Source organism: Mustelus asterias, chromosome 6 (assembly GCF_964213995.1).
Source record: "Mustelus asterias chromosome 6, sMusAst1.hap1.1, whole genome shotgun sequence".
Taxonomy (NCBI): Eukaryota; Metazoa; Chordata; class Chondrichthyes; order Carcharhiniformes; family Triakidae; genus Mustelus; species Mustelus asterias.
Genome location: NC_135806.1, coordinates 70,971,020 through 70,995,594, shown reverse-complemented (window position 1 = coordinate 70,995,594; position 24,575 = coordinate 70,971,020). Strand labels below are relative to the sequence as shown.

General features: G+C 41.5%; 1 protein-coding gene across 4 annotated transcripts in view; it reads right to left on the bottom strand.

Annotated features, from left to right (window-relative positions):
* Positions 1–24,575, bottom strand: part of LOC144494920 (protein prune homolog 2-like) — a 421,892-nt gene that overhangs the window by 95,267 nt on the left and 302,050 nt on the right. For 2 of the 4 annotated variants that reach the window (XM_078214519.1, XM_078214521.1), the window contains exon 10: positions 8,751–8,830. In XM_078214519.1, the coding sequence (XP_078070645.1) occupies positions 8,751–8,830 (80 nt within the window). Of the gene's footprint in view, positions 1–8,750; positions 8,831–19,393; positions 19,415–20,301; positions 20,428–24,575 lie in introns of those variants that run through there. The other 2 variants (XM_078214522.1, XM_078214523.1) reach the window with 2 other exon arrangements.

Genomic DNA, 24,575 nt, shown 5'->3' with positions numbered 1-24,575 from the left:
GCTGCTCTGGACAAAAGACTGCACTTCCAGCTAAGCCATTGCCCAGCAATAGGTCTATCCCCTGCATTGATAAGCTTGGAATGACCCTGACCATTGCTTCACTGGTGACCAACTTTGCAGGTAAATTTTAACCAAAGGGAATGTGGTATTTGTTCTGTTTTCAGATGGCATCACTGCCACAAGGAAGGTTTAAGAGAGTGTCCCGGAGAAAAGTTCTCTTTTCTTAGGGTCACAAAATAATTCATTATCCCTTTGTGCAAAAATCTCTACTGGTTGGTAAATTGATGGAAAAGGTCCTTAGGGATGGGATTTACGATCATTTAGAAAGATGCGGATTAATCCGCGATAGTCAGCACGGATTTGTGAAGGGCAAGTCGTGCCTCACAAATTTGATTGAATTTTTTGAGGAGGTAACTAAGTGTGTTGATGAAGGTAGGGCAGTTGATGTCATATACATGGATTTTAGTAAGGCGTTTGATAAGGTCCCCCATGGTCGGCTTATGATGAAAGTAAGGAGGTGTGGGATAGAGGGAAAGTTGGCAGATTGGATAGGTAACTGGCTATCTGATCGAAGTTAGAAGTTTAACAACACCAGGTTAAAGTCCAACAGGTTTATTTGGTAGCAAAAGCCACACAAGCTTTCGGAGCTCTAAGCCCCTTCTTCAGGTGAGTGGGAATTCTGTTCACAAACAGAGCTTATAAAGACACAGACTCAATTTACATGAATAATGGTTGGAATGCGAATACTTACAACTAATCAAGTCTTTAAGAAACGAAACTGGCTGTCTTGTCTGGAGACAATACACATCTTTTTAGCCTGTCTTGATGCTCTCTCCACTCACATTGTTTAGTTTCTTAAAGACTTGATTAGTTGTAAGTATTCGCATTCCAACCATTATTCATGTATATTGAGTCTGTGTCTTTATAAGCTCTGTTTGTGAACAGAATTCCCACTCACCTGAAGAAGGGGCTTAGAGCTCCGAAAGCTTGTGTGGCTTTTGCTACCAAATAAACCTGTTGGACTTTAACCGGGTGTTGTTAAACTTTTTACTGTGTTTACCCCAGTCCAACGCCGGCATCTCCATATCTGATCGAAGACAGAGGGTGGTGGTGGATGGAAAATTTTCAGACTGGAGGCAGGTTGCTAGCGGAGTGCCACAGGGATCGGTGCTTGGTCCTCTGCTCTTTGTGATTTTTATTAATGACTTAGAGGAGGGGGCTGAAGGGTGGATCAGTAAATTTGCTGATGACACCAAGATTAGTGGATGAGGTGGAGGGCTGTTGTAGGCTGCAAAGAGACATAGATAGGATGCAAAGCTGGGCTGAAAAATGGCAAATGGAGTTTAACCCTGATAAATGTGAGGTGATTCATTTTGGTAGGACTAATTTAAATGTGGATTACAGGGTCAAAGGTAGGGTTCTGAAGACTGTGGAGGAACAGAGAGATCTTGGGGTTCATATCCACAGATCTCTAAAGGTTGCCACTCAAGTGGATAGAGCTGTGAAGAAGGCCTATAGTGTGTTAGCTTTTATTAACAGGGGGTTGGAGTTTAAGAGCCGTGGGGTTATGCTGCAACTGTACAGGACCTTGGTGAGACCACATTTGGAATATTGTGTGCAGTTCTGGTCACCTCACTATAAAGGAGGATGTGGAAGCGCTGGAAAGAGTGCAGAGGAGATTTACCAGGATGCTGCCTGGTTTGGAGGGTAGGTCTTATGAGGAAAGGTTGAGGGAGCTAGGGCTGTTCTCTCTGGAGCGGAGGAGGCTGACGGAGACTTAATAGAGGTTTATAAAATGATGAAGGGGCTAGATAGAGTGAACGTTCAAAGACTATTTCCTCGGGTGGATGGAGCTATTACAAGGGGGCATAACTATAGGGTTCGTGGTGGGAGATACAGGAAGGATATCAAAGGTAGGTTCTTTACGCAGAGTGGTTGGGGTGTGGAATGGACTGCCTGCAGTGATAGTGGAGTCAGACACTTTAGGAACATTTAAGCGGTTATTGAATAGGCACATGGAGCACACCAGGATGATAGGGAGTGGGGTAGCTTGATCTTGGTTTCAGATAAAGTCCGGCACAACATTGTGGGCCGAAGGGCCTGTTCTGTGCTGTACTGTTCTATGTAGTCTTCCCCGAGACAGTACTCATGGCTGTAGATACTGGCCTGTGTAGTGCCCCTGTTGGTTTCTTGGCATACCAATAATTTTCTTTAATAAGCCCAAATTTCCCATGCTGAAAACACAACATGGAAGGTTTACTATCCAAGTTCTTTATTTTAAAAGTAGGAGACTTATCGGCTATTCCCTCAACATTCCTTTTCTCTGGAGCTTGTTTCTATTTCATCTACCTTAACCATATACCTCCTGGGCTTCACCTGAGGAAGGAGTAGTGCTCCGAAAGCTTGTAATCCCAAATAAACCTGTTGGACTTTAACCTGGTGTTAAGAGACTTCTTACTGTTCCCACCCCAGTCCAACACTAGCATCTCCACATCATGGCCTCCTGGGCTTGCAAGAGTTACTAATCCCAGGTTCACATGGAGCAAGAAGTTTATGGATCAATTCAGTCACTGACTAAAACAGTCACTTCTCTGGTTTTTGAGACTCTTCGTTCCTTCAGGTGAGTTTTAAGGTTGTAAAGCATCCATTTTTTGAACTTCTCTAACAGGATTACTTCCCTTAATCCTTAGCACGTGTAGTCAATTTTATGTGCTTGCATCCACCGATCAATTGCGACCCGTTTACTACTTCTAAATTTGAAAAAGGTTTAAGTGCTTTTATGTGACTATTCCTAAATCTCTGATGGAATGCTTCTGGCACCAATCCATAAAATACACAACGGTCTGATGACAGCCTGCAATAAACCTTGAGCTTTCCCCATCAGCTGAGTTTGCATTAGAAGACTCCAACCTCAATGGCCATTTTAACTGATCTGCCAGCTTCTCAAAGGCTGTGAAGAAAGTTTCCACATCATCTAACATGGGGACTAATTGGGAATACTTCAAGAAACCAAAGCTCGTCTCCGAGCCAGGGATATTTGAATTAGAGTCATAGGAGGTTTACAGCATGGAAACAGGCTCTTTTGCGCAACTTGGCCATGCCGCCCTTTTTTTTTTTAAAACCCCTAAACTAATCCCAATTGCCCACATTTGGCCCATATCCCACTATACCCATCGTACCCATGTAACTATCTATAGAGATAGTTAGCAGCAGCTTCCCCACTTGGTTAAGACAATTTTCCCCTAGCTATTTCAATCTGCCTTGTTTCACTGTCCTTTTGTGCTTGTAATTCCTTCGCCAGCTTCGAGCTGGAAGACTTGCTCCCCATTCTTTCCTGGGATTCGTTCTCTCGGAGTTCCATCTCTAGCCTCCCCGCTTCTAGGTGAATTAGGGCTAAACCTGGTCTGTTTCAGGTTCTAGATCATCTGCTTGTTCCAAATCTGGCTCGAGGCCAAGGTGCTCAGCCAGTGTTTCCAGTGCATCTGGGCTCTTGCCCATTTTCTCAGTAAGTTCTACCTGAACAGCTATTGCTTTAAGCTGTTCTATTGTTAGAGCTGCTAGCTTTTGCCAAGTTAAATCTTCCAGTTCCACGTATGATTTTGCATCAAAAGAAGCTGTCTACATATAAAATGCTAACTGTTCCTTTAGTTTAACATTTGTAGAAGTGCACTGTCTGCTTTGACTGTGTCCTTCTTGAATGCGTGGTGTGCGACTTATGTAGCATTTAGATTTTTTGAGGGTTAAGTGTGGGAATGAATAACCATCTGTTTAAAACAATGGAAGTCCGCTGCTGGATCTTTAAATTGACCACTTATAGGGAGGGGGAGGTGGGGGGGATCTGTGACAGAGTTGGGTGCTGCATCCAGAATTTAAACCAAATGACCTAAAAACGTGGAACAAAATAACAGAAAATGCTGGAAAATCTCAAGCAGGTCTGACATTTTCTGTTCTTGTTTCAGCTTCCAGCATCAGCAATATTTTGCCTTTGACTTAAAACATGGAAATGGAATGAGCATATTTGCTCTACATTATACTTAAGAAATTACTAATGGTTTACAACAAGCATTGAAGATTCCTAGGGAGAACAAACCTGCCACCTGCTCCACTCAGCACTAGCCAGGTTAGCAGAGGGGTACCAAAACAAGCCTAGGCCTCTTACATATGCAAATGAGAAGCCCAAAACCTGTTTTAGGTGCCTATTATGTTTATGGTCTGATATCGAAACCAATAAAGACCACGAGGTCAGTGGTAGTAAAACAACTGGAACTGTTTAATTACATTTCTGTATCCTAGCACAGTCGGTACAAGACTGGTTAGGCAAGCTGAATCCCGGGTCACCTGATCTGTTCTCTTAAAGGGACATGCCCCAACATACATAACACTCCTCCACTCTTACTTCAAAACCCCCCATAAAACATATTTACTTTTTTTTTAAGAAACCTGATTCAACTATATACAAAAGCAACATAATGTGAACATAATGCCATTGGGCCATCACCTCCCTTATCACTTGACTATTAATCCAGAAACTCAGCTAACGTTCTGGGGACCCGGAGTCAAATTCCACCACAGCAGATAGTGGTATTTGAATTCAACAAAAAATATCTGGAATTAAGAATCTATTGATGACCATGAAACCATTGCCGATTGTCAGATAAATCCACCTGGTTCACTAATGTCCTTTAGGGAAGGAGATCTGCCATCCTTACCTGGTCTGACCTACACATGGTTGACTCTCAACTGCCCTCTGAAATGGCCTAGGAATGGGCAATAAATGCTGGCCAGCAAGCAATGCCCATGTTCAATGAAGGAATTAAAATAAAATGATTGGCAGTAAGAGAAATAAAAACATAATCAGTCTATCTGGAGGACGATGGTTCCTAGACCACCATCTCATTGCTTGCTCGGTGGCATTTTTTCCCACATTTCTGAAAGTTCTCAAGCTCCCGCTCTTGCCTGGTTACTGTTATCAGCAGCTTCTGGTTTCCTCTCTGGTTAGAACTCCCTCAGTTTCAGGAACACAAGACTCAGTCAGTTAATCCGTCTCCTCTTGCAACAATCCCATGTCAGGGAGGACTTCCCTGCTTTGACATGGAGCAGCCACCAGCTGATGTGTGTGTCTCCTGCAGATCTGTTCATCCTGGGTCTGAACAGCATATGAAATTGGCACTATCTGGGCCACTACTGATGTAGGAATCTATTTTTCCCCTACCATGTAGTTCCTCCCTTCCTAAAACGTCTTCCTCTTTCCCTCTGCCTGTCTTGGTTCTTTGTTACCACTTCTCGTGCATCAAGTCAAAAGTGGTCCTCAATCTGAGGCCAAACATCAATGACGCCGGGGAATCTTGGATTGTTGCATGAGATGTATTGCGATATATGCTCAAGAATCAATTTACTCACCTTCCAAGAGACCCCTCCCATTGGGAAACCTTCAGGGTCTGTTTTAAAGTCTGGACAAACCTTTTGGCCTGGCCATTTGTTGCAGGGTGGGATGGGGCTGACTTCATCTGCTGGACTCCTTGGTGGTCGAGGTAATCCACAAATATGCCACTGTGGCCCGTTGTCACTATTTGATCAAGGCTTTCAAACTGAACAAATTGTCGAGTCGCTCTTTAGTCACCTCTGCGAACCACTGACTTCATAATTGCTATTTCTGGCAATTTTGAGTGGGTGCCAACCATCACCAATAGCATCTTTCTCTCCACGGGACCTGTGAAGTCTACATGGATCCTTTGCCAAGGAGTTTCAGGCCATTCCCATGGGTGGAGGGATGACAACAGTGGTGTTTTTCGCACTACAGTGCAAGATTTGCAAACTTTTGCCTCCTGTTTGATGGGAGTCAATGCCTGGCCTCCAAAAATAGCTCCTGACCATCTCTTTGCTCTGCATCCAGGTGCTCTTGGAGCACTTGATCCAGCACCTTCCTATGTAATGCAAGAGGAATGTCCATTTTCAGATCCACAAAAGACATCCATTCGTTATGGACAACTCCCACCTACTTGACAGGTTGGGACTCAAATCAGGCCGATTCCTATTAATAGTCCTCCCTCGTAAGACTAAATCCATTACTTGATTTAAGATTGGGTCATTTCTTGTAGTGTTTCAAACCTGATACAGGCACTTTGCCAAAGCTTATGTATTTTCACCTCAATGATAAAGGGTCATCTGGGTTCGAAACATCAGCTCTTTTCTCTCCTTGCAGATGCTGCCAGACCTGCTGAGATTTTCCAACATTTTCTCTTTTGGTTATCTTGCCTTCAGGTTTGTCTCTCTTCGACTCCCCTTTCAATTACGCCTGACAGTTCCAGGCAATATGCCCCACCCACTTAGTGGGGGCATTGGGCTTTGCGAGTTCAGCATGTGGACTGTGTGGCTGGACTTGCCACAGTGGCAGCATTCTATGGTTGACACCATGTTCTGCTGCTCTTTGGAGTATTCTGGCACCGACACCCAACTGTTTTGCTTCATTTTCAGCCAGTTCCATAGGAGTAGCTACGTCAAAAGCCACTTTAAAATCTAGACATTGTTTTTGCCAGCAGTTTCCATTGTATCACTTCATTGCGAAGCCCATACACCAAACCCTCAAGGCACCCTGTAAGAAAACGCCAAATTTGCAGTGCTCAGTTTGTTTCTTCGACACTGCCACAAATTGTGCAATGGTTTTGCCTTCTAACTGCATTTCACTAATAAAAATTGGAAACGTTCTGCTATCATAATTGGCTTTGTGGCATAATTATTCCTTAGTACTTTGCACAACTCTGCAGGTTCCCTGGTTGTATGAGGCTTCTTAACGTTGCGAACGTTTTACGCCCTGCAGTGCTTAAGATTGCTACTGCGAGATCACCTATCTTATTTACCTTGAGTGGTAACGCTCCATGTATAGTGTCCAACTCTCCATCTCTTCATTGAATAGCCCCATTGATGAGCATTTTCTGTTTCCTTTGAAGGGATTTTGTCCTGCCTTCGCATTCTGTAGCTACTTTTCTGCACTCTGATCTTCACATGCTTCGCATCTCTGCCCCCTCGCCGACTGTGCTGCTCTGCTCTTACCGTCAGCTGTCATCCCGAAGGTCTCTGTGCTTCCGGCGGAGAGATCTCTCTCCTATACCTGGCCTCTGATTGTAGCCCATGTCCCATCAAGACCACTTCTCTCAATGCCTAGGCCTGTTCCCTCAAGTCTACCCCAGTACCTTGACGATTCACGCCGCTTTTGGAGTTCAGGACAACGGCGTCAATCTTCCTCCCTTTCCCAAAAGTCGGCGGTGATATGCAGTCTGTGGGCCGTGACTCAGCCTCATTGCCAGTTATTATGTTTGAGATCTGATATAGAGACTAATAAAAACCACGAGATCAGTGGTAGCAAACTAACTGGAACTGCTTATTAACACATCTGCATCCTAGCCCAGTCAGCACAAGACTGGCTAGTCAAACTCAGGTCATCTCAACCACTCTCTTAAAGTGGCACGCCCCAACATACATAACAGTGCCCACGACTGACCTCAAACCTCTGCAAACTTGAGACTACCCAAAATTTTATTACTTGTGTTCAAACTCCCACCAAGCCCTGTTCTCCCATCATACCCATGTTTGTTGATATACATTGGCTCCTGATGCAAAGATTTGAAGGACCTCAATACAAATACAAAAAAAGATTCAAACTCTCACTATTCCCTTTATCCCAGCAATATCTTTTACAGACATACAAATTCAGAAAGAGAAAACAATTTTCAATATGCATCATATCCTCTAATATTCAGGGCAAGTATGAGGTGCCTGTTAATAAACAGGGGAAGTTTAACAACACCAGGTTAAAGTCCAACAGGTTTATTTGGTGGCAAAAGCCACACCTCTGACTACAATAAACAGGGGAACAGTGGTTAGACAGACCTCTCTCCAAAGTAAATGACAGATGTGGCCAAAGCAGATTCCATGGATTTCTCAACAGCCCACCCAGACATTTGTCACATTACAGGCCCACCAGTCTCACTGGCATTTTGTATTTCTCATGAAAGTTTCCAATCTCCATGTTTGAAGATCTCGCCTTGGAATTCTCGACAAACGTTGCTCCCACTTGGACTGCTTCAACAAGAATCCACCTCGCAGTTTGTTAATATTGCTTGCTAACATTCCTTTCTCCTGGATCTCTGAGCACATTCAAGCTTCCCTATCCAAGCACAATTTCAGATTCTTGTCCACAAAGCAGCACACCATGGTTCCAAAAAGCCTGCAGTAAGGAGACAACAGCCTTCATCTGCCTCCTTGGATCTTCAGGGCTTCTCTCAAGCCCACTTGGCTTCCAGTCTATCCCTCACAGCTGTAACTCTTTTCTGCTCCTTTCTTTTGACTCGACTTCTGGTCCTCTTTCTAATCCCTGTCTTTGTTCTGGGACCTTTCCCTGTCTGTGCTCCACCCCTTAAAAACTTATGGTTAAGTATTCAGTTTCATCAGAGTATCTGCAGTGAAATTTAACTGAACGGTAGGCAATAAATGACCTAAAAACAAAACCCAATATATTATATTTTTCAATATAAAAACTTTTAAATACAGACTGTAAAGTTAACAAAGTTATCAGAATAAATCCCTGTATTTTATGTTGAACAGCTTGTTTTTATCACATCTGTTAGTGATACTAGCTTGGTGAGGCAACTTTAGGTTACGCTTTTGAGAGAGTCATAATTATTGTGATACTGACTCTCAGCACATAATTTAGCACAGTTATTTCCAGAATAAATTAATCAAACTCTTCCTACCAGGTCTGCTTTCTTCAGCAGAGGGACTTAGCACACCCTCCTCAAAGGGAATGTCCATTCCCACATCCTCTGGCACTGATCTGTGAAACACAGGCACATCAAGTAATTACTGTGAATGCTATGTACGTAACACGAATACATCGACACCTCTGTTAAGTGAACACGGTTCTCATGTTTTGATTCCAGTAACATGCACACCTTCTAAACACAAGTTTGGCAGCCAGGTAGACGCTTGATGGGCCAAAGAGTCTCCTTCTGTGCTTTATATTTTGACAGTAAGATTTCTGCCTATTCTCGTCAATTCTATAAACCCCATTGTGATATAAAATGTCTATTTTACAAAGCCTTAATTTTGAACTGAAAGTAAATAGGTTTACATCAATTTACAGATTAGTTTGTTAATTTAAAGTCATGATTTTAGTGTAGAACCAATTTTCCTGTGACAGTTATGTACAAATGCAAATCAAGGCTTCAAATAGTGATTGTATTTATACCCTTGCTTTAGTTGTTCTTCAAAGACCTGAAGCTGAATATAAGCAAACTGTTGCTTTAGAAACCAAAAAGGGGAAGAAGGGAAAGGTGATTCAAACAGGCAAGGATGCCTCTAACTTCTTCCTAGCATTATGGACAGGGGTGGAGAGAGGGTTAAATAGCACTCATTTCTTCACTCATCATCCATTCGTAAACAGAAAGATGCTTCGATCTGTTCCCATCTTTAAGCAATGGCAAATTTCCCAACCCCTCAATTTTGGTGCAATCCAATTTTCTATTAATACCGCCACAGCAGACTCGAGGTAGGATGAACTCAAAAGATTGTTTATTTGCATACAATTCTAACCACGAAAAAAGGGCTCGCAACATTCCCCCTCACCTTCAGATAATAAAGAAAGAGAGGGATAGAGAAAAGATTTACATTGTGGAGATCACAGAGGAAAGAAATACTGTTTTATGTGGGCTCGAGTCCAGAATGAAAGTCCAATGAAGTAGTATTCCTTTATGGAGGTCGGCAGACCAAAAACCAACGTTGTAGAATTCACTTCTCCAATGTTGTTGACTTTGTATGATGAGATGGGCACACAGAGAAGAAGCAGTCTTGTAGACGATGGTACATAACTTCTAACAGACCTGGGCAGAGCTCCTTTTCTGTGAGATGCAGCTATTTTTAGAAAGGTCTGTGTCCAGACTTAAAATTTTAGAAATAGCCATGAGGATATCTTTTATTGTCTCCTCACACTAGCATAATGCCCCCTGCCAGCATGTACAAGATGCCTCTTTATGGTTTCGCCAATTCTTCTAATTGTTGAATAAGTATTGAAACAAAAAAAAAATACTTTCAATGTACAATTTCCAATTTCTGCTTGGAACAAGTAGTTATATTTTAAAAATAATAAAAAAGGTTAAAGAAAAGAGACTTGTATTTACATTGCACCAGATCACAGCTCGCACAATAATGGTTAGAATTGCTTTTGACACCTGGTTATTTCTACCCTCTAAACTGGATACAAATCAAAACTCTGCTGCCCATGTCCTAACTCAGCACCATTTCCCAATTACCCATCCTTGTTGATCTACATTTGCTCCTTCAATGCCTCGATTTTAAAATTCTTATCCTGGTTTTCAAATCTTACGTCACCTTCACCTCTGTAATCTTTTCCAGCCCAATAAGGCTCCGAGATATATCTCTGGTCCCTTAATTTTGTCTTAATGAATATCCACAATTTTAACAGTTCACTGTTTGTGGCCATATCTTCAGTTACTAAGACCCAAGCTCTTCAAATTCCTCCCTAAACCTCCCTGCCCCCCTCTCTTCCTCTAAGACAGTCCTTAAATCCTCCCTGAGTTTTTGGTGGTTTGTCCCAATATCTCCTTACGTAGCTTAGTCAAATCCTACTTTATGATGCTTGCGTGCAGTACCTTAAAATATTTAATGTCAAAAGGTGTTAAGTACGTACAAGCTATTGTTGCTAAATGACCATTATTTCACCAAGTAAGCAATCAGCTTTGCAAACAAGACTAAAAGGCAGATCATCTGTTCTAAACAGCAATGGCCAAGCAAAGCACTGCCATAGAATCCATGCACTCGTGTAAAACACTACATCAAATACAAAGGACTTCTGTTTAATCCTTTGTCAGGGCAAACATCTCAATAAGTATAGCATTTCCATAATATCATATCCTGTGTTAAGTCCTGCTCATCTTTAACCCACTCTTTGCTGACACACATTGGCTAAACCCTCAGATGCGAGTTCCTTTATAGTTTTGCCACAACCTTATAACATCTCATAGCCCTACAACCACCCTAAATACTCAAATTTTTCTGGCTCTGCCCTTGCTCACCAAAAGAATAGAGGGTCCATTAGAGCAAGTCCAAGTGTAAGGAGCTTTGACATACAGGATCATGTGATTTACATCACACACACTAGCTGGATGTTCATTGAATTGAAGTCCTTCGTATGGGCAAAATTGGAGGGTTTGCATTTGGGACTTCCTAGCCCAGGGATAGTGTCACAGCTGTAGAGAAGGTGTATGCTGTGGAGGGATTGTCTACAGAGTCTCTGTGGGTGGAAGTTCGGAGTGGGAAGGGCTCGATCACTTTTCTGGGAGTTTTCTATAGGCCGCACAATAGTAACAGGGAGGTGGAGGAGCAGATAGGGAAACAGATCCTGGAGAGTTGCAATAATAGCAGAGTTGTTATGATGGGAGACTTTAATTTCCCAAACATAGATTGGAATGTCCCTACGGTAAGGGGATTGGATGGGGAGGAGTTCGTTAAGTGTGTTCAGGAGGGTTTCCTGACACAACATGTGGACAAGCCTACAAGAGGAGAGGCTGTACTTGATCTGATACTGACCAGTGAACCTGGACAGGTGTCAGATCTCTCAGTGGGAGAGCATCTTGGGGATAGTGATCATAACTCTATCTCCTTTATGCTTGCATTGGAAAAAGAGAGGATCAGGCAAGCTAGGAAAGCGTTTATATGGAGTAAGGGGAAATATGAAGACATAAGGCAGCAAATTGAAAGGAGGTATTCTCGGGGAAATGTACTGAAGAGAGGTGGCAGTTTTTCAAGGAATGTCTGTCTAGAGTTCTACAGGACAACGTTCTGAGCAGACAGGGAGGAGTTGGTAGATTAAAGGAACCGTGGGGCACGAAAGCTGTGCGGGACCTAGTCGAGAAGAAAAGGAAAGCGTACAAAAGGTTCAGAGAGCTTGGCGAAGATAGGGATCTAGATGAGTATACGGCTTGTAGGAAGGGACTAAAGAAGGAAATTAGGAGAGCCAGAAGGGGTCACGAGAAGGCCTTCGCAGGTAGGATTAAGGAAAACCCTAAGGCGTTCTATAAATATGTGAAGAGTAAAAGGATGAGACGTGAAGGAATAGGGCCTATAAAAGGTGAAGGTGGAAAAATCAGTACAGAACCAGTAGAAATGGCAGAGGTGCTTAATGAGTATTTTGCCTCGGTTTTCAGAGGAGAAGGACCTGGGTGGATGTACTGCGGGCTTGCGGTGGACTGAAAAGATTGAGTATGTGGACTTTAACAAAGAGATTGTGCTGGAATCTTTGAATGGCATCAAGATAGATAAGTCGCCGGGTCTGGATGGAATCTACCCCAGGTTACTGTGGGAGGCCAGGGAAGAGATTGCAGAGCCTCTGGCGATGATCTTTGCGTCGTCAATGGAGACGGGAGAGGTGCCGAGGATTGCGGATGTGGTTCCTATTTTCAAGAAGGGGAATAGGGATAGCCCAGGAAATTACCGACCGGTGAGTCTAACCTCAGTGGTTGGTAAGCTGATGGAGAAGATCCTGAGGGACAAGATTTATGAGCATTTGGAGAGGTTTTGTATGCTCAAGAATACTCAGCATGGCTTTGTCAAAGGCAGATCGTGCCTTACGAGCCTGGTGGAGTTCTTCAAAAATGTGACGAAACACATTGACGAAGGGAAAGCAGTAGATCTGGTTTATGTGGATTTTAGCAAGGTGTTCGATAAGGTCCCCCATGCAAGGCTTCTAGAAAAAAAGTGAGAGGGCATGGGATCCAAGGGGCTGCTGCCCTGTGGATCCAGAACTGGCTTGCCCAAAGGAGGCAGAGAGTGGGTATAGATGGGTCTTTTCCTAAATGGAGGTCGGTCACCAGTGGTGTGCCCCAGGGATCTGTTCTGGGACCCTTGCTGATTGTCATTTTCATAAATGACCTGGATGAGGAAGTGGAGGGATGGGTTGGTAAGTTTGCCGACAACACGAAGGTTGGTGGGGTTGTGGATAGGTTGGAGGGATATCAGAAGTTACAGAGGGACATAGATAGGATGCAAGACTGGGCGGAGAAGTGGCAGATGGACTTCAACCCAGATAAATGCGCAGTGGTCCATTTTGGTAGGTCAAATGGGATGAAGGAGTACAATATAAAGGGAAAGACTCTTAGTACTGTAGAGGATCAGAAGGACCTTGGGGTCCGGGTCCATAGGACTCTAAAATCAGCCCCGCAGGTGGAGGAGGTGGTTAAGAAGGCGTATCGTGTGCTGGCCTTTATCAATCGAGGGATTGAGTTTAGGAGTCCGGGGATAATGATGCAGCTATACAAGACCCTCGTCAGACCCCACTTGGAGTACTGTGCTCAGTTCTGGTCGCCTCATTACAGGAAGGATGTGGAAAAGATTGAAAGGGTGCAGAGGAGATTTACAAGGATGTTGCCTGGATTGAGTGGCATGCCTTCTGAGGATAGGCTGAGGGAGCTCGGTCTTTTCTCCTTGGAGAGACGTAGAATGAGAGGAGACCTATTAGAGGTATACAAGATGTTGAGAGGCATAGATCGGGTGGACTCACAGAGGCTTTTTCCCAGGGTGGAAATGGCTGCTACGAGAGGACACAGGTTTAAGGTGCTGGGGTGTAGGTACAGGAGAAATGTTAGGGGGAGGTATTTCACACAGAGGGTGGTGGGCGAGTGGAATTGGCTGCCGTCAGTGGTGCTGGAGGCAAACTCCTCAATCGGGTCTTTTAAGAGACTCCTGGATGAGTACATGAGACTTAATAGCTTGGAGGGTTATAGGTAGGCCTAAAAAGGGATGGATATGTTCGGCACAACTTGTGGGGCCGAAGGGCCTGTTTTGTGCTGTAGTGTTTCTATAAATTGTAGCATGCACCAAGTCTAATTAGATTTAATTAGCCCTCTTTGTTTTGTAATCTCCATGGAGAAATTAATAAATTGAAAAGCCTGCTGCAAGAGAATATGGGATCTCCTTTATCTAGTGGTTTGCTCCATTTACATATGTGCCCTGTTTCAATGCATTGGTGGTTTTCACAGCCACCAGCAAATCTACTGACCGGTGATTGAGAGATTTGATGATGCAGGTTGCAAATGTCCAGTCAGCATAATTCCTCAATAACATCTGGAGTGGATAAAGAGAGAGTGGAAAATCTAGGTAAGATTCACAAAGTCTGTAAATCCTTGTGGATGGAGTATCATAAGGCTGGATATAACCATTGTTAAGTTAGGCAGTGTGTGAAAGGAGCCACAAACATCATCCTATGAAGGGAGAAATTCCCATTGGGAAATTTCCTTTAGAAACCCAAATTTCAATCTTACATGTGTTTTAAATAAGAGGGGAATATTTTAATGATGATCAAGAGCTGCGAGAATTTTAGCCAAATGCCTTCCATCTTGCAGCAATGATTTTGGAAAATATTCTTCCCGTTACAGTCCTATCATAATATGGTCATCAGTGGGGTAGTTAGAAAAAGTTAGTCCACCATATTGCATGTAAACTAAAAAAAAATACCACTTTCCAGCAGATAATTTGTAGGAAAACATTTAAAAAGGTAATTTTTTAGGTTGGGATACCAGCAGAAATTTTCACCATCCCAATCACCAAACTCCAATGATGCGAGTTTTGCAGGTGGAATTCATGCCCAGCAACCTTAGAGACTTCAGTGTTTTCCCAGTTTCTACCCTTTATAAAGATTAACTAAAATACTTCTAGAAATTTCTTGAAGAATTCAACTTGCAGATTCTTGAGGTAATGAAGGTATTCTTAAAATCACCGATCAGTAGATTTGCTGTTCTTTCGAAAATCAACCATGGTGTATTATGCTCACCCAGCGAGTTGGAGTTATTTCAAAAATGGGTTGTCAAGACACTGAACTAACTAAGCATTCACAGAAGGAATCCTGGGAGATAACAGCATAAGGAAGACAAGCTAGCTGCAGGCTGTACAAATAACAAATGTCTAACCCTAGTTCTACATTTTATTTTGAAAGCAACCAAACTTCAAGTGGGGCCACCCATGAGACTTCTGGCGAGTCTTTGACCTTTAAGGACTTCAGTCTCGTGATCCGGATCCATATCACCAAAGATGAGCACTGAATCCCATTTTCTGTTCATTTTAAAAATGTGAAACAAAATTACTGCACGAGCACATTCAAGCAGACGGTGGACAGCAACTCGCCTCAAATTCAGTTTTACATGATTAATATCAACTATCTGATTATCATGGCACTCCAAAATGATTCACTTCAAATTGAAATTGAGATGTGAATAACAGTGACGTATGGCAATTGTAGAGCCACCTGGAATGCTAAATGTATGCGCTGTTATGCTCCACATTTAAATACAGGTAAGGTCGCATAAAGAACACAACTTCTTTCACTGCTAAACTTAATCTGGGATTACCAGAGTTCTGCCCAATCCATACCACCATCTTGATTAATAGCATTTCTCGCCAAAGACCTGTGTATCTGAGCATTTTTATACAAATTGGCAAGTGATGATGCCCCATTCATGCAAATTTATGAATAGTGTGCTGCATTAATACCCAAAAACATACATGTTTATCAAATGATAAACATTTTAAAATCAAAACATTGAACATAATTAAGGCTATCACAAAATTGAGCCCGAGCCAATAAATGAAATGTGCAATTCCATGATAATCAACACTAACACGAAATACTTCAATCAACTCCATCCACCTCAATGATAATGCACATCTCCTTCACTTTAGTATCAGCTGTTTGTTTACAAGTTTAAGAAAATACAATCTTGTCTGGATAAGAATAAAAGCCTTATTTGTAACATTAGCTTACAGGTACATATACAAGGACAGGCAACCATTCCACCCCTGATCAGCATTCTGGCCTGTGGCACAAAACTCTATGCCCACCCACATGAGTTCTTCCTCCTCGATGGTAGTCAGGTAGCTGTGACCGCCTGTTGTGGTGCAGGTTTTACAAGTGCGGAGATTTTGTCTCCAGATGTTTCCTATTGGCCCTTCAGCTTCAGAAGGCCTACTTACCATCCTTAATTGGATCATGGCCTCTTATTAATAATTGGTCAGTCCTGGCAAAATCAATGTCATGTGACTATTCACAACAGTGTGGGGTCGGAACCCACATTTGACCCTGACGTGGAGAGTCCCAACCCAAAATGTTAACTCCTGCCATTACATAACTGCAATTTTATTGAATGCTTTACCTCTCTTTTTAAACAGTTACCAGCTATTAAAATAAAATATTGGACAGAGAAATGGCACATATGTTAAGAATGCAGGAGCTAATGTTATGAATAGTCAATTCTAAGGTCTATGGCTGCAGCTGTGGTCAGGTAGGCAGAAGAAGCCTCCAAGTCATCCTGGGCTGTGCAGGCACCTTTGGTCTGTCACAGGGAGGCTGCCTCTTGGCAGCTGCCCTGCTCCTGACACAATGGGGCTCCTTGAGCGGACTAGAACATTTTGGTTGGTCTCAACTGGCTTTTTAATTGCTTTGGTTGGTTATCTTTTGCTTGGAGCAGGTGGCCATTCCCTTCCTGACCCAAAGTCTATAGGAAAAGAGGCTGGTGGTGGAAAACAGTATGCTGGCTGGCAGTATGAAATTACATGACCGCCCAAGCCAATCCCACCCAGTATCATGATGTATTAATATTGCAAACAGAGATTTGTTGGCTATAATTTGCATAATCACTTAAACATTTCTGCAGGTACTGAGCATATATTTTAATACACAATACTATAACAAATAGAGAAATGAAAATATGGATTTCAGTAGATGGCAATAGTCCTGCTTCTGGAATCCTTCAAAACTTCTGTACATAACTTTGCACTTCTTTCCTTGCCAGGGCATCAACACCTTCTTGTTTCTTTTCTCACTTTAACTGTCAAAGTCTCACACTGCATTCACAACTAGAATCTGATTTTAAAACCACAGTGGGGCTAGATGTTAGTTATCATACTGATGCATATTATAGGAGGCTAGAATAATATTCAGTTCATGTTATAGCACACTGGGCATAAATAGAAATCATCAGTAAAATACTAAGCCTATATCAATCCTGAGCAAAATCTTACATTGAAATGTGACTGTTATAATTTCTAAGCCTTTCAAATTTTGATATACATTTCCTTCCTCAGTGTTGCTGAATGTCTGAAATCTTTAAAACACAAAATCTATCAGTCTAAATTCAACATGATTCGAAGAATATGTTAGTTCATTTGTTTCATGAGATAGAAGCTAATCGTCCTTCCTTAGATTATTTAACAGATGTTATCTAGAAACATTTTGAATTCAGGGCAATAGACCTTTGGTCTTCCACTGTCCTGCTTATAAGAATATTCAAGTATTTTTTGTGTAAATATTAGTCCAAGTCAGACCTTCAGTTTTAATTTATGCTACCTTATTGCAATCATTTGTTTTATCTTAAAATAGTGCTTCAGATATACCTTATCCAAAGATTTTAATATATATTGTGTACTTCTGCACGGTTCCTACTTAATTGCCTCCTTTCATGGTTAGAGAACAGTTTCGCCATATTTCTTCAACCTTGTAAAATCTTTCTCTATCTTGCCTCTATTGGAGCTTTTCCCAAATGTCTTGGGAACTAAACTGGATTCCAAGGAGAAGCCTAATGAGATCATTGTACACTTCCAGCAATCAGATGTCTTTTTCAACATTGTTAGCTATTTCTACACTTTTCATTGGACAAAAAGTTGATCTTTCCATGCAAAAAACCCCCCCAGAAAAGTCATGTTTACGTGGGTATTTTACTTTGATTGCATAACAGTAGTATTTCTGCTTGAAGTGTAAAAGTATACAACAATCAAACGCTACATTAGTTTTGTATCAGAAATGCATAGCAACAACTGCACAAAACATGAAATCAAAATTTGAACTACTTTGATAGATTCTGGAATTCAATTTAATTCCCAGTCAGTTTGGGCAACTGGATGGGGGTAGGATAGGGTAAGTGCACAACACACGTCTTGGCCTTAATTTCAGGTCTGGGGCATTTTTTGTCTCCAAGCCTCATCTGCCATTGGTCAGCTGGCTACCTACAATGGAAAACAAGGGTGAAAGCTTAGGTGATCAGTAACTGGCAAATGAGGAGGTTACAAGTATTGGTTTTATCATTTACTAAGAACATTATTCTTAATAAAATAAATATTCTATTACTTTGCATCAACTTTCTCCAGGCTTTCAAATCACAGTACCTGTTATAAGCTCTACATCAGATATATGAGAATTTTGAAATGACAGCTGTTGAACTTGAGCTAAAATATCTTTCAAATATTAAAATATAAACACGGATCTTGAACAATGTTTTTAAAAAAATGCAAAAGCATCATTCTGTGACAACCTATTCTTGCTCTGCAACTACACTTCGCGAGTCTAGAAATTACTAGTCTGACAGTAATGATATAGGATTTGCATGTCAGGCCTCATCACTTTCAAATTTGGCTTCAACCAAGGTTAAGTGTTGATCTAATATTATCAATAATTTCTGGACGTTTTTCCTCATTGATTACAAAAAACATAAAAAAGCTCTTCATTACTTGAACTGCCACAGAGTCTGACAACCTTCATCAGAAATAACTACTCATTTTCACCTTACGATATGCCATCTTGTGCCTTTGAGTTTCAGATTCCAAGTGCAAATACTCAGCAATTAAATGCTGACAAAAACAAAAGGACATATACTAGTCTCCAAAGAAAATAGCGAATTTATTCAAGACTAGTATATCCTCCAGCATATCCATTCTGGGTCATAATCATTATTGTTCCAATAGTGCGCTAGCCACTCAATTGCCAGTGTACTAGCTGCCACAAAACATGTCAAAGCAACATTTCAATGACCCTTCCTTCCCTGTTGGCATTGGAGGGGAAGGTTTGTTCAAATCTTAATGCTGCCAGAATTCATAACATCAGAAATTGTATTCAGCATTTCATGTAGAAAACATTTTTGGGAAATGAAGTAACCTTCAACAGGCTCTGGACCACAAACGACAACTCTTATTTTCATAATTTAGCAAGCAGACAGAATACACTATAGATAATCAACGTTATTTAATTATCTTCCATACAAATGAAGAGAAGACATTCTCTGCCTCTGTGCTGAACTACAGAATCCTTTGGTTGAAAACTAACGCAGTTACCAACGCTGATTGAACAATTTGACTTAAACTGCAATATAAAGTGTAATTATCAAAAAGCATTGCTCACATCTTAACTACACGTAAAATAACGTATTTACACTTCAAGCATGTTCAATTCCGAAAAGAAAAAAAAACTTGATCCATGCCAAAAGTCACTTCTAATCATGCAAAAGCTTTATTTGCAGAGAACTAAGATTTTAGATAAAATTCACAGAATGTTTTAAGTTACCTTTGCTTAATTTTCCATCAACAAACCTGCCTTTCAAATGAGCAGAGGTTCAACTTACAGGAAACTAAAGCAAACAATTCATGACACTAACAAAAACAGTCTCTCTTCCACAACCCGCAAATAAACGAGCTGCAGCCAATCAGCCTTAAGGATTAAATGAATGAGAGAAAGATATAAGCTTCAGCCATAGACAATGGGCCCACAAAAAGCAGTGCAGCTGGTAATATGACCAACAGGAAGTACACTGAACAATAAACTAACATTTGTATTGACTTGTTTTGCACAGTTGACTCAAATATGTGGTTTGCCCAAGGCACCGTGAAAGAAATATCGGTGCTCTCTATTCAGTCGACCTTCAATTACCTTCATTATACAGTCAACAATGAGGATTTGACAATTATTTGCACACACTAGAACAAGCTCCGTCTCTGAAATCCACATTATCATATGAATGAGTCAACCTCTGCTGATTTTAGATCAGCCAAATGCTCATCAGGTTACTTCATTGGGAATTCTATTGTTGCCGTTCTGTATAACATGCAAAGGACACAATTTTATCATTAACGCTTGATGACCCACTATAGTCCAGCACATAAAACTACTAACATTGCAGCTTTACAAATATAATTCAAAAGTATTACCATATGTAAAATAAACTCTTTAATCAATGACTGCAGGTGCAAAATGTAGTATGTCATGTAGTTTTGAATCTCTAGAGAAATTAACACTGTACCTTTAAATAAAATGATTTAATAGCGAGAAAGCAGCTGCATTTAATTGAAGCAGCAAGCACTGATAAGCGGTATGTAGTTCTTTGTGAATAGTCACAAATAAACATGGATTTCTGTGACTTCAGTTATTCAAACACCAATTTTAAAATAAAAATCATGCTCTGTTGAAACCCTTACCTTTTAAAGGTGTGGACAATTTTGTCACCAAAAATATCACTATATTATTTACTTTATCCTCTACATCCCTATGTGCAGCTCATTTCCAAACCAGATCTTCCATTTTACACTGCTGATCACATGACTGATGACACATCAAAACACAGATGATCACCTGCTTCCTCATAGCCCTTCAATGAGAAAGCACAGCAGCTTTGACTTTAATCATGGATCAGGGAGCAGTAAGAATTAAAGGCTGGCCACTGCTTTATAATTATAGGGGGTTTGCATTGTGACAAATTGGAATGATCCTAATTGCCTGAATAATAGCCTAATCCATAAAAACAGCTTTCACAAAGGGCTATGTCTGCAACAAACCAGAAAAGAAAAATCTGTTAACACCACCCAGGTAATTTGAATGGAAATAATTGCAGCACAATACTGACTCAGTTGTGTTAGGTCTATGGTTTCCTGATAAACCGTTCAATTTTTCAACAAAATGGAACATACTCTTTGATATGCACCGTCCTAATTTTGTAACTCAGATGAAAAAAAGTGATTTGTCTTGAAAACCTACAAGCATTTCTGGCACAATCCTAGCATAAGTCTGTTAGAGGTCCACTACTGGATACATCTTGGGGCAGGGGCTTGAGCTTCAAATCTGGTCTGCTATATTGGAGTGGAGAGGGACAGCAGGTATACAACATGAATGCAGCTACACTGGTTTCATGACTGATGGATGTCAGATCTCTCCTGGGGGTGAAAGACATGGACCCCAAACAATTCTAGTAATCTTCAATATCTGATTAACCCTGTGACTAATTGGCCACTTAAAAATTCAGAACGAGTGGCTCCTTCTGCCACTTCAATCAGCTCCAGTGCTCTGGCAATCTTGGTGTTGGCTCACACCAATTTTGTGTAAATGATAAAAACTTCCCTCAAACACTGGATAATCTCACAAATTGTGATTGTTGGATGCCAATCACCTCAGCTGCATGATAGCGCTGCAGGAGTTGCTCAAGATAGCATTCTTGGCCCAACCATCTTCAGCTGTTTCATCAATAACCTTCCTTCCAATCCCATGACCCTTATCACCCAGACGACCAAGGGCAATGAAGCATGGGAACAACACCATTTGCAAGTTCCCCCAAGTCATACACCATCCTGACTTGGGACTGTATTGTAATTACTTCACTGTTGATGAGTAAAATTTCTGGCACTCCCTGTCTAACACCACATGGGCTGCAGCTGTTCAACATGGTTCACTGCCATTATCTCAAGGGCAATTAGGGATGGGCAACAAATGTTGACTGTCAGTGACACTCACATCTCATGAACCATAAACAGTCAATGGCATAGGGATTTATGGGATTTTAAAAGGCCCAGTGATTTTTCAAGCCCACCATGTTTTGCTCTGCTGCCACATTTTATGGGATAAGAAATAACCATAAATTATGGAAGTATAGAAAGCAAATATGTGAGTTTAAGCATAGGCTAATACATAGCAGTAGATTCTTGTCTATACTGACTGGGCATAAAATATTGCTTGGACAAAGCACAACTAGGAAAATAGGGTGAGCAAAATTGTCTTTTTGAAGCCCATCCAACTTTTTCTCTCTGATCTCTGCACAGGTGCTATTTTACAGATAAATATTCTATCTACAATGTCCACCTATCTAAACACAAGTTTACAAGGGTAAAGTTTCTGCTCGACTCTTATTTCACAAAGATGTGGACTGCAGAATTAGGTCTACAGAATAAGTCACAGACCTGGAATACTGTGATCCAGGAGACTTCCTTCCTCAATATCAGGCACACTCATATTGATCTCTATTGTAAATAACTCGTCCATATTAACCTTAACTTCTTAAGCCAATCCCTTTTCATCAGGGAGACATTGTTCAGTCCACTATTGCCAATGGCAAGTAATAGGACATATTATGTTTCATCCTGACACTAATTTTTTGTAACACTGGAATACTGTTATTGGAATAATTAGTCAGTTTCACAACAGTTTTCTGTAGGGAATATGACTTGGGGATTCCTCGCACAGTCCTCTCAAGATCAGAGACACTATTGCAGTTGTAACAACGATGAAAGTAAGTTGTGAATCTCTGAGTTTCATTTCTATTTTGGGTGTTGGAATTATGGGTCGATTTCTCCAGTCTTGTTTGCCCTGCCACTGATGCCAGTGAGAGTGGAGAATTTGGCGCTCTGCCAAAACTCCATTCACTGCAGCGGGACAGGAGAATCCCACCTGCAGGCGATGTTGGAGAATTCTGACCTATATCTTCAGTCCTAGTTTCGTTTTCATGTGCTATTCTTCTTGCTCTCTGAGTACAAAGCCTGAACTTCCTGTTCGGTAACTTCAACTCCTGTTTTCATAGCTAGCATCTGCGCATTTGAGGATTTCCAGGCTCCTGAACTACAACCTCAACCAGAGCTGCAGCTTTAACATGACCTGGAGCATTACTGTTTTCTCCTGCGTGCTGCCCGGATGTGACCAATTTTTCCATAGGCATAGACTATGACTAGAAATGGGGACATGGTTCATTGTATAGCGACAGTAATTAAACAATTCCTTTAGCTCAAGAATGTAATTTGTAATAGTTTCACGTGGCAACTGCTTCCTTCAATAGAATGCAACTCTCAGTGCTATTTCATTGAAACTTAATTGTGCCAGAATATGAGTCCCGAATTCCATTAATTTCAGCACTTACTATTTTTTTTGATTGTGTAATCTGCAGACACACTAATTTGTACCTGAACATGATGTAGCCATTAACAGGTCCAGGCAGCGGGCGATCGTCAGGGTCGTCCATCCTGACTGTCTGCCCATCTACCGCGGCTATATTCGTGACCAGGTGTCCCTGGAGAGGGAGCATGTGGTGTCCACGAGCGCAGTTGATGCCTTCCGCGCCCGCTGGGCACCGCAGGGGCTGGGGTGTATTATTGACCCTGATAAATCACCTTTTGATTTAATATTTTAAATTTCCTTTTGACTTTGTTTTTTGTTCGGGCTGTTCCCCCTCCTTTTGGGGAGCTGCCCCTTTTACTGTGTCCCTAAGTTAATTTGAGTTTGTTTATTTGGTTGGTATGCAAAAGATATACGTGAACATGATGTGCGCACAAAGCAATCTTTCAAACTGCTTAAACTTGCTCAAAATCAACTTTAGGTGTTCCAAAAATCAGGTCACAATGTTCTTCAGTCTCAACCAAAATATAAAATAAAATTATATTTCAGCCTCATTGACATCCTTCTGCTGTCACTGGACTGAGAAAAAACTCACCAAACAGACTCAGTGCAAGCAGCCAGAGTTGAACTAACTTTACACCTCCCCACCAGAGAGGGCAGTATAATAAAATGCTCAGCCCTTACCGTATATTACAATTCACTTTTCGAATAGATTATTATGTTTATTTAATAGTTTCTGTTAGCTTATCCCTAACTATTTTTAATTCTTTTCACCCAATGTGAGCATTGCTGACTAGGCCAGCATTTTTTTATCGTACATCCCTAATTGTCCTTGAGAAGATGGTGGTGAGCTGCCTTTTTGAGCCACTAAGTCACGTGGCGTAGGTACACTGTTAGAGAGGGAGTTCCAGGAATTTAACCAAACGACAATGAGGGAACAGCAATATAACTCCAAGTCAGGATGGTGTGTGGCTTGGAGGGAACCTGAAGGTGGTGGCATCCCCATGTATCTGTTGCCCTTGTCATTCTAAGTGTTAAAGGTCATGGGTTTGGAAAATGTTGTCGAAGGAACCTTGGTGACATGCTGCAGTGCATCTTGTAAATGGTGCATAATGTGCCACTATGCTTCGGTGGTGGATAGAGTGGAAGTTGAAGGTGGATGGGGTGCCAATCAAACAGGCTTTGTTGTGGGTGGTTTTAAGCTTCTTGAACCCCTGCAGTGATGTCCTGGAACTGATTGGATTGACCTCCAATAACTACAACCATCTTTCTTTGAGCTAGGTATGACTAATGGAGAGCTTTCTCCTGATTCCCACTGACTTCAGTTTTACTTGGGCTCCTTGATGCCACACCCGGTAGATTGCTACCTTGATGTCATGGGCAGTCACTCTCACCTTACCTTCTATGTTGAGCTCTTTTGTTTATGTTCTACCAAGACTATAATGAGGTCAGGAACTGAATGGTCTTGGCAGAACCGAAACTGAGCATCAGTGAGCAGGTTATGGCTGAATAAGTGCCAAATAATAGCATCGTCGACAACACTTTATATCACTTCGCTGATGATCGAGAGTAGACTGATGGGGTGGTAAGTGACCAGGTT